This window comes from Camelus ferus, chromosome 25, assembly GCF_009834535.1.
Source record: "Camelus ferus isolate YT-003-E chromosome 25, BCGSAC_Cfer_1.0, whole genome shotgun sequence".
NCBI lineage: Eukaryota > Metazoa > Chordata > Mammalia > Artiodactyla > Camelidae > Camelus > Camelus ferus.
In genome coordinates this window covers 23,703,294-23,714,193 of record NC_045720.1, presented here as the reverse complement: position 1 = coordinate 23,714,193, position 10,900 = coordinate 23,703,294, and the positions used below count along the sequence as shown (strand labels likewise).

The 10,900-nt window shown below is 37.2% G+C and overlaps 1 protein-coding gene across 5 annotated transcripts in view; it reads left to right on the top strand.

Moving 5' to 3' along the window:
- Positions 1-288: 288 nt before the first annotated feature.
- Positions 289-10,900, top strand: part of PKHD1L1 (PKHD1 like 1) — a 133,712-nt gene continuing 123,100 nt past the window's right edge. For 3 of the 5 annotated variants that reach the window (XM_032467653.1, XM_032467655.1, XM_032467652.1), the window contains exons 1-4: positions 300-472; positions 2,239-2,328; positions 9,102-9,246; positions 10,167-10,275. In XM_032467653.1, coding sequence (XP_032323544.1) covers positions 400-472; positions 2,239-2,328; positions 9,102-9,246; positions 10,167-10,275 — 417 coding nt within the window. In that variant the 5' untranslated portion in view covers positions 300-399. Of the gene's footprint in view, positions 473-2,238; positions 2,329-9,101; positions 9,247-10,166; positions 10,276-10,900 lie in introns of those variants that run through there. The other 2 variants (XR_004315082.1, XM_032467656.1) reach the window with 2 other exon arrangements.

Below are 10,900 nucleotides of genomic sequence, written 5' to 3'. Positions count from 1 at the left end.
GTGGGGTCTGTGAGAGAGGGAGGGAGGGGGAGGAAGGGAGGGAGGGAAAAAGAAAAAGTGAGATTGTAGGAAAACTTGCCCACTGAGCTGTCTTACCAAAAAGAAGCGGGGCTGTGGCACCTGTGGAGACAGCCTTGGAGGGGCAGCGCCCACGTTTGGGCGTGGAGGTTCGAGGAGTGCAGCGGGCCCCGGGCGGCTGGGTGCTCGGGTGGAGGGTGTGCGTCTGCGCGCCAGCCCCGGGGGCGCCGCGGGCTGGCGGGGCGGGGCGGGGCGGGGCCGGGCGGCCGAGTCCGCCTGCGCGCGTGGGAACACGAGGCGCGCGCGGGAGCTAGCAGAGCCCCGCGCCGGCGGCGGCTGCCAGCGAGCGGCGGGCGTGGACCCTGAGGAACTCGCGCCGCGATGGCACACCTGTGGCTTTGGGGGACCTGGAGCCTCTGGGGGCTGCTCCTGTGCGTCGCGGAACCCCACGCAGGTAACGCAGTTGGGGCGCCAGGGAGGCAAGCAGGAGAGGTCCGTGTAGACACCGCCTCTGCTCCTGGGGTCGCGGGAGAGGCGGCACCGCCTGGCACCAGCTGTGGGACAAGGTTGCGGGTGTGGCTGCACAGCGATCCTGGAGACTAGGGGACCTGGAAGCCAGGCTTAACACAGGGACAGACAGACAGACACAGACAAACACGCACTGACAGAGGGACAGAGAAATTGATCTTGCCATAAGAGTTGGTGCTTGAATTATGAAATCTCACCCCCTCTATCCCAAGAGACTCAGTTGAAAAAGAGCCTGAAATTTGGCTGGGGGTGGGGGACTCAACCGGGGGCTTCCCTCAGTCTTCTTGGGTGTCCCTTCCCCACCGAAGGGAGGACAGTCTCCCAATGGGACAGGAATGGGTCTTTGTGGCGGGTGTCAGTCATTTCCAGGGGCAGCTGCCCTGTGCCTTCAGAGTAATACCCAGGAGAGGGCTGGGAAGAGACCGATAAGAAATTGGAGTTGTTCGAGGAGATAACGCGGAGGATGAACCTGAGATAGTTGAGGAGCAGCGCGTCTGTGAGATAGGATCCAGCTCCCTCGCTGGAGTTTCCTACTCTTGGCTGGAGAGCTTTGGCCATTGTAGGTGAAGTCCAAACTAAACTTTTCCCAGGCAGGAATGAACTAAACAATCATAATTTCTTTTAACTTTTTCTCATGCACCCATTTCAAACAGTTTCTCTGACTTTTCTTTGTGTCCCCTACTGAATTTTTCCATCTATTCTGAGAATTTGTTGCTGGATCTAAAAATTATCAAATCTGTATAATGTAAGCAGAAAATAAATCCTTCTAGTCACTGTGTATCTTTGAGTTAATTTAAAGCATTAATTACAGTTCCTCAAAGAGGCCGCTCACTTACCCCGTGTTTCTTTCTAGAAGTCTACATTTCCCAGGGGTGGCCCAGTCTAGCTAATTCATGTTTGCTCTCCCAGAAGCAGCAAGTACACCTGTCTCTCAAGAAGCCAGTATGACCCAAGCAGTGTGGATGAAATGCCCCTTCTTTGTCACATGTAGCCCTGTGTTCCCTTCTGTCATTTTGTACTAAGTTGAGCTTTTTGGAGGTTGGGATTGTTGCACATTTATATATCCCCAGGAACCTAGCACTGTTTGTCAAATGATTTAGTGACCTATACATTAAGAACCCATTTTAATCGAGAGGCTTAAAAGGTACCAGAAATGATCTTTCCTGAAGTCTTACTCTGTTACAGAAAACAATTTCTTCTTAAAACACATTCCTTTTTGTACCTGGACTATTCTTTCAATTTACCTAGCTTTGCATTTCTTAAGGGCTCTCATAATGACCTGTTTCTTCACAGAGCTGTTTCTCCAGCATTGTCTGGTGCTGTGTGGGCTGATAACTGTAGTTAAAGAACTGCAGCTAGTAGAGTGCTCCATGAAATTAAGGGGCTAATAAATGTTTTATTGTATGATAGGTAAGAATGATGAAAATGATCACATATTATTCCTTCTCTTTGTAGCACATAAGATAATGCTTTGCGTGAAGCCAATGACTATTGACTAAATTAGTGATTTAACTCCCTGTCAGGTCATTGATTAGTAATGGAACCAAAAATAAAACATGGGTGTCTTTACTTTCAGTCCTATAATCTCTATGATGTAGTTCTTACAGCATTGTAATTTGTGTTACAAAATTTGATGCTTGAAATGAAGTACTTGATACTTTTACTTCTACTGTAGTTTTTAATATCTTTCAGATGGCTCTAAAATAATTCCCAAAATCACAGAAATAATACCCAAGTATGGCAGCATAAACGGAGCAACAAGACTGACAATCAAAGGAGAAGGTATTGTTGCCTTTTTTTTTTTTTTTTTTTTTTTTTGGCCAAGGTTGACGTATTTTAAAGACCGTTTCACATTTAGAGATTTATGGTTTAAAAAAATGCCTTCTTCATTTGGCCGGAGTAGTAAAACTATCCTCTTTGACAGCTAATGAAATCTCCAAGAGTCTCTATCAACCTGATCATCTGAATTTGTATTATAATTACTTGCTTAACTTCAAGATCTGGATTGTAACGATTGTGTTAAAGGGAACATCTTTAACTCAACTCTGCAATTACTAACTTTGTCCTTCCTGGGTCTAATAACATTATCTTCGTATTAAAATAAAACAAATTTGGAGGGCTTTGAGAGTAGGATGTTAGTAAGAGGGTATGGTAGAGAAGTAGAATGGTATGGAAAGGAGAAAGACAATGGAAAGCAAAGCTTTGGATCCCTTCTTCTGCCACCATCCTTATCAAATGCTCCATCAAATCGTGGGTTTTATATGACTCTTCCTCCTTACCTGGTCTTGGGATGAAAACAAAGTAGGCAATTAGGGAATATGTTTAATGAGCAGCTGTTCCTAGGGTTAAATAGAAATATGTGGTTATTTTAGCCGTAAGACTTTTACAGTCTAAATGATAGAAGTAGTCAGATGCTTAAGAATTTTTAAAAGATGGGAAAGAAAAAATTTTAAAGGATATTAATAAAAGCTATTGTTTAGTCTTTAAGAAGAGCAGTGAGAAGTTTTTGAAGTCAGAGAATTGACAAAGCAAACTATTTAACAATTCTGTCATATATATTGAAATGTATTCTAATACTTCTAAGTAAAATTTCTGTAGAATTTAATCTCTCAATGATATAATTGAATGATTTATGCCTCTAAATCATGAACAATATATTTTAGATTAAATTGTTTTTGTTTTTTAGAGTTAAACATCTGGAGACTATGTATTTGTTAAAAACTATTTTACAATGTCTTTATTCATCGCTGCCTTATATTATAAGTTGCTGTTAAGATCGTTTGTTTGAAAGCTGTTGAGTTTTTAACAGATATTTAAATACCATGAGAAAAATGCTCAGATTAAAACAAAACAATAAAACTGTTCAGCTATTTCCTTCTGCCTCAAACCTGCACTTTTTCTGGTCCAGGAGTCATGGCTTGAGTACATAAATTCAGATCATCCCTAGTTAGAAACAGGAAAAGATGAAACAAAACATTGCATTCTTAAAGCATTTTGGAAGAACATCCTTATTAATCTAGCTATACCGTTTGCTCTTTCTGGACTTTCTGAACTTTTCAGGCGCAGGAATAATCCTCTTACTTATGAAGCCCAAAGTGTCGTGGTGAGTGTCCAGGTTTCCCATCAGCTTGTATTTCTGGATGCCAAAAGCAGAGGCTTAGAATAGTTAAATCCTATTTGAATTGCAGATACCCGCTCCCCACCCTGATTTATCTTCCTTCTCCTTGCTTTAACCACACACTGTAGGTGACTAAAATTGTGATAGCATACATCTTTCTCAGAGGCTGAATCTGAATACTGTTTTATATAGGTTTGAGCGGCCCATATCATTCATATGATATATGAATATATACAGAATGTGTGTAAAGCAATGATAATGAATTCACAAAACACACTAGACCCCCAAAGCTACGTGAATTTGGTACTTGAACAAAGTTTATTTGGAAGAACTCTCTGACCCATACTCCATCTTTAGAATTGAATACAGAGATAGTTTATTAATCACGAAGAACACTTTGTCTAAGTGGAATTGTAACTACGAAATTACTTAAATGTTGGTCCCATCTGACTTTGAAAATGTTTTACTTTTGTAAAGGTCATGATGTAAGAGTAAAGTATAGAAATGTTTGATTTGAGTTCTCTGAAATTCCACCCTCTAGAAAGATCTACTGTTAATATTTTTGTGTCTCCAAATGACTTTTGTCTATTTTCACACATAATGTTAAACTTAATGGGCAAAAATTTGCCACTGCAATATTTTGTTCTAAACTCTGTCTTCAGGAGCCAAAGGTAATATAATTTTACAATTATGCTGCCCAAGTAAAAATGTTTTGAGCGATTACATGATCGTGGAAATAATTGTATCTGCTCCTAAGATGACTGATTTGATGAGGAGCATTATCATTAGCTCTAGAATGTTCTAACTTTACTGGGTTTGTTACTTTGCATTTCTCAACTGTCTTCTTTGGTATTTGTCTTTATTTAAAAAAAATCAGTGAGATAGAAGGAGTAACATTTTACTTATGGTTCTTTTTTCCTAAGTATTTCCCTATTAAAATGTGTAGCACATAAATTTGTATTTAAATGAAGTGTTGAATTATATAATTTTATATTTTTTTATTGAAATATAGTCATTTGACAATGTGTCAATTTCTGGTGTTCAGCATAATGTTTCAGTCATACATGAACATACATATATTCGTTAATAGTATGGAAATCACATAGATTTTAGTTGGGTCTGACTGTCTTTGAGCTCCATCTTTGCCACTTCCCACCAAGGGGCTGGGGCAAGTGGGATATTAATTCCTACCTGTTGGGGCTATTGTGAATATTGAAAAAGATGATGTGTTTAAGGTACCCATATATAGTATCTGCTCCCTAAATCAGAGCTATTTCATTTTTATTATTCTTTTGCATTCATGATATAGGTATGGTTTGTTTAATTCTTTAGACGTTATCCTCCATCACACTGCACCTTTTTTCCTCTTTGTTTTGAACATTACAGTTTTAAGTAGGTTTTCACACTCTCAAACCTGCTTTTTTTTTAACTAGAGAAACCAAAACAGCCTGCACTGTGCATGACAACTGCTGGCTTCAACAACACAAGACATTTTCCGTGATAGCCGCCCAGGCTGCTATCAGGAGAACCAGGTCTGCGTGCCTGGCAAGTCTTGTCTCCAGTTTTTCTCCAAAAGAAAAAAATACATCAACATGTCAGAATTTCCATCTGAAACCCCGACCTTTTCTGTTTCCAGGGTACACCCAGTCCTTCCTGTAATCTTTGTGCTTTGGAGTACTTCCAGAGGTATCTTCTTTACACCTAATGATTTATTTAGAATTACACTTTCAAATTAAAATTCTTTTTTAAAAGATGATTCCTTTCTTTTTATCTCTTTGGAACTAGCTAAAACAATTAGAAATATTTCTGTAGATTTTTTCAACAAACTGTATGATGAGAATATTTACAAATCTTTTTGATTTGGTTCATATTTTCCCATATATTTTACTCTTAGAAAATATATATATATTTGAGACATGTGTAAGTGTGTGTATGTATATATATTTATATGTGTGTGTGTGTATATATATATATGTGTGTGTATATATATATACACGTGTGTGTGTGTGTGTGTATAAAACATTAAAACAACTCCTAGGCTAAACACAATGTCATCTTTTATTGGTATTATTTTTTTAGGACTGTATTTGTCTTAGGAATGCTGAAGAACAGATCTGTGTTACCATATCATTGATGGGACATGTGCCTAGTAGGAAAATAAATACGTATATCACATCCTGAGCCACAAGTAAAACTTTCTATTCTTTAGTTAGTTGCCTGCAGCCCTTCTGTGTGTTCCAAACTCAAGGTGAACTCCAGAGATAAGCAGAAATTGGCAGGAGGAAAGAGTGGCTTTACAAGTAGCTTGCTTTTCTGTGTTTTCATGTGTCTTCTCACAGTTCCATTTGAGCAGTAACTGCCTTCCTAGATTCACAACTGAAAACTCAATACAAATGTCTTTCGTAGGTTGAGCTGATGTTTGTACTTTAGCCTGTGCTGGATGGGTCCTCTTGGGTTAAGTTTTAAGCTTAGAAGAAGAGAGGGGACTTTATTAAAATCCCTAACCTTTGTTGAGTTCATTTATTTTTTTATGTATAAAGAATAGGGGGGTTGCTAAGAACATAGGGTTTGGAGGAAGTTACATTGGGTAACTGAGAATAGCTTTGTAATGTGCATTTAAAAATGTTATTTTTTCTCTGACTATCACAAGGGTGCCAGGTTGGCAGCTACAACCTGGGTTTGAACCCCAGCCACCTACTTATTCATTCCGTGTTATTAAAAAAAAAGATGTTAATACTGACTAATAATAACTCTTTTGTGACTTATAATATGAGTATATCAATTGAATTCTTTACCTATGAGCCAGGCACCACGTTAGGTACTGTATATAAATCTTCATGTTGTCTTCCCAATAATTCCTGGTAAGTAGATTATTATGGTCATTTTTTCTGATAAGGAGACTAAGACTGAGAGAGTTTATGTCTAAAATGGATGCTCAGGTTCATACAGCAAGGAAATGCTGGAGCTGGGATTCCAACCCAGGACATCAGGGTCCAAACGCCCTTTCCTGTAAACAGCCCTGTCACTTAACACGTTGCTTCACCAGAGCTGGAGTTTAGGGCTTTGACACTTGATGAACACCTGACACAGTGAAGTCCTACTTCCAGCCCTGCACTAAGCTAGGCAGTATTTATGTTGTCTAATAGACCTTTTTAGAACACTGAGAATGTTCACTAGTTAAAAAATCCATAGCACAAATCTTTGGCAACCCCAGTTCAGCCACTTCAACTAATAAAGGTTAAAGTGAGCACATATCATAAGGGTGATGGTTTTGTTGAAACACATTTGAAAACTACTGACAGCTTAAGGTAAATACCTAAAGTTTATTTTTTTCTAACATGAGTAATATAAATACATAAGATTTTGAAAGTATATCTCTGAGTTAACTTTTTTTCTCTGCTGATTTTATTATTGTACTGTGGGACAATATGATCTGTAGCTAATCTTTTAAATAGTTCATACATTTACATTAATGACATGGTTGCAAATCATTTAGTGTAAAAGAAAATTTTTCATAATTTCAAAAACAGGGTTGGTCATCAATTTAACTATACTGGTAGTTTAATGTTAAGCACTTGGAATATTCAGAGAAAATAATATGTAAAAATGCACATATTTTTAGAACTCAGAATTTAGGAATTTTAGATTTTGAAGTAATCTGGGGAAAAACGATTTACTAATTTGGCTTTAATCCAAAAATATAACCTAGGCAACTTCATAAACTCACTCTGCAAACTAAAATAGAATTAAGTACCTTTTTTACATTTTTATTAAGAGACTATTTAATTTTAGGATTTAATTAACAGAACATTATCCAGTTACTCTTATTCATAGGTTTTATTTTCTTGGATTTATTTCAAAATTGAATGTTCTTTCAATAATGTAAAATACTTTCCTGTGGCATAAAAATAATGTTTACTTCCAAATCTGGTTTGAATTTTCCTATGTTTATAGTAAGATTAAAATAATGTTCTGCTCTGTCTCACATCATCCATTCCTCTGTTTCTGCTGGATCAGACCTACCCATCAGCATATAAACATACTGTTATTTCACCCACCTGAAAAAAAGCATAAGGAAAATCATCAACTCTCCCTTTGCTTCACAACCCCCTCCAGCTACCCCATTTCTCTGCTTCCCTTTACAGTGTAACTTCTCTAAAAGGTTACCAGTATTTCTTCCCTTTTCCTCTTGTCCTCCGTCTTCTCTTGAACCCTGCTAACCTAGCAGTCATCTACCCACTGCTCCCTAAGACAGCATCTTCACTCCCGCCCACAATCTGTTCTCACCTCTGCCACCATTCTCTTCTTGGAACAGCAGCTAGTGAATCTTGAAAAGTATCGGTTAGATAATACCACTTCTCTGTTTTAAAACCTCCAGTATTTCTCCAGTGATAAATCTGAATGCCTCCCTTTCTGTTCTCATCTCCTACTACTTCTCACTCGTATACTAACCCAGCCACATTCGCTAATTCTTTTTTTCTCATTTTTCACTTTTATTAGGTAGAATTGTTAGAGTTTGACTGCACATATACAATGTAGTGCTTGTAAATACATGTACACAATATACTGAACATATTTTTAAAAATTTACATATGTGTACTGTTCATTGTTTCTGAGAACGTTTAGAGCTTCAGCTTTTTAAACTTACATTGAATGGTGCTAAATGAATCTGTGCTTTTAAACTTAATTCAATTTGTGCTTAACGTCCATGCAGTTTTAAGTTCTGCTGGATTCTGGGTCTGAGTGTCCAGATAAACAGGGGTCCCAATATGGATTCCACTGGAACTACCACTACCTGATCAGTTTGAATTCAATAAATATAATTAGTAGACTGCTAGAGATAATCAATTCTGATGATCATGAAGAGGTAGGATTGCTCTTACCTAATGCAAATAAGGAGGAGTATGTCTAGAATTCACGGCATTCATGGGGCATCCCTTGACTTCCATGTCCAGTGGTAACTGGGAATAGACAGTGGTGGCAACCACAACCAAACATGGGCAAGGCAACCAAGGGCTCAGATCCTCAGGATGAGAGTTACTGTCACTCTATTAGCTGAAGTGCAGGCTAATGGTTAGGGAGATTACAATGGGTGATGGAGAGGGAACATGAATATTAATTACAGCCTCAGGACTGGTTGTATTAGTGTGGCCTGCTCCTTGTCCCACCAACTCTCTTGTATTAAATCTTTAGCAGAGCCCTTCCTGGTAGGTTCTCAAGCATTGCTTTTATGAATAAATTAATTCAAGACTAATTTTTACATTTCCAAAGAGCATTACAATCACAGGGATAAATATGAAACAGGTTAACTGCTTACTTCAGTACTATTCCTTATTATTTATTAAATGATAATTTAATTTAGTAAATGATAATTGTTAGATCTTTGGAAACAGAGTTCATATGTATTAATAATAATTGAGTGTTTTTACTCCTCCAGGTTTTGCTCAAGCAAGCCAGTTTAACTATGGAGTTGATAATGCTGAGGTGGGAAACAGCGTGCAGTTAGTTTCTTCTTTCCGATCAATTTCTTGTGACGTGGAAAAAGATTCGAGTCATTCAACTCAAATTACATGCTATACTAGGTATGTTTTAAAGTATCTTTAATGACATCATTTTCATCCTATCAGAATTACAGTTATGCATTTTAGTATTATAATAGTTTTATTGTTCTGGCTATTACAATAATATTCTGATTATCAGCTATTATTTTTGATTTCATGATATTTAGACTGTTTTATATGTTTATTATATTCATATAATGCTCCTTCCACATATTGGCATGATCACAATATATTCTGTACCCTCTCCCAGGTTACTAGAGCTATTCTCTTATCATTTTTGATCTCTTTTAGAAGACAAATTACTACTATTAAATTGTAATGATGCTCCTCAAAATATCAAAATTATGCCTTCCTGTCTCGTTTGATTAATTTTGTTCAGAATCTTGACATAGTCATTAAGATTAAAGATGATCATTTTGTAGATTGACATTTCAAGTGCTTTAGTATCAGCCCAAATTGATGTTTGTTATTAGCAACTTAGGGGGGGAATTAATCATTTTAAATTGCAGCTTTCACAGTTGAGACAGGTGGCACGTATTCCAGAGGATGTCATCTACATTAGGCTTGATAGCGGTTTTTCAGCTTACTTAGGGAGAAACTTGATTAGAACTTTTTAAAAAACAATGCATAAAATAATTGTACCAAGGTGATATATGACTGTTTTAAATGGTTATTGTTATGTTTGTTTTCCTTTTCAATACGCATCAGTGCATTAGTCAGAATAAATGTGTGCCTGAGGACCACGATGTTAGAATTTGCGGTACACAGTTCAGGGTGGAGATCATCTTTCCATTATGTAGAATGGAATTTAATTGTACAAAAGTTAGAATTTTAGACACTTTTTTCCAAAAATGACATGTAATTGGGTGCAGTACTTTGCATTAATGCTACACATTAAATAAAAGAGTTGTGCATTCCTTATGTGTTCATTTGCCTTCCAGAGCAATGCCAGAAGATTCCTACACTGTTAGAGTCAGTGTGGATGGGGTTCCTATTACAGAAAGTAATACCTGCAAAGGCCACATCAACAGCTGGGCCTGCAGCTTCTATGTATGTAGCATCTCCTCTCTAACTTACATGTAATTGAGCTGTGCTTTCTTTCTTGCAGAACTGGGTTTTTATTTTTTAATTTTGCAGGTGGTTATCTATTTCCACATTAAAAAATTTACTAGCCTGTAGTGAAGGATAATTTCAGCCAGTTTTAATTATCTCCTATAGAAATGGAATCTCTTTTTATCATTTTATGTTTTCCTTTTCAAATTAATTTTATTAGTAAATTAAATACTTTCAAATTATTTTCTTGTTCACACGACTTTCTCTCTTTCTCTGTCTCTGCTTTTTAGTTTAATTTTTCTTTTTCTATTTTCATTAGACTCGCCTTTATTTGAAATAGAAACATAGCTGTTTCCCCTTCTTTATACTTCCTAATGCAATGAGATAAAATGTGACTGCAGGTAGCATAGAGCCATTCAGAATTTAGTTACCCTCACTCTAGGTGTTTAAAATAATACATTTTCTTCTAAGGACCACCTCATATATTTTGAAAAATTGTAACTATGATTTAAGTTGTCAGTTACTGAGTACTATAATGTTGTAATATAAGGTGAAATGCTGGGGAAATTAGTAATGACTTTTGTCCTCAAGAAGCATTGATGATTCCCAAATACATTGCCAA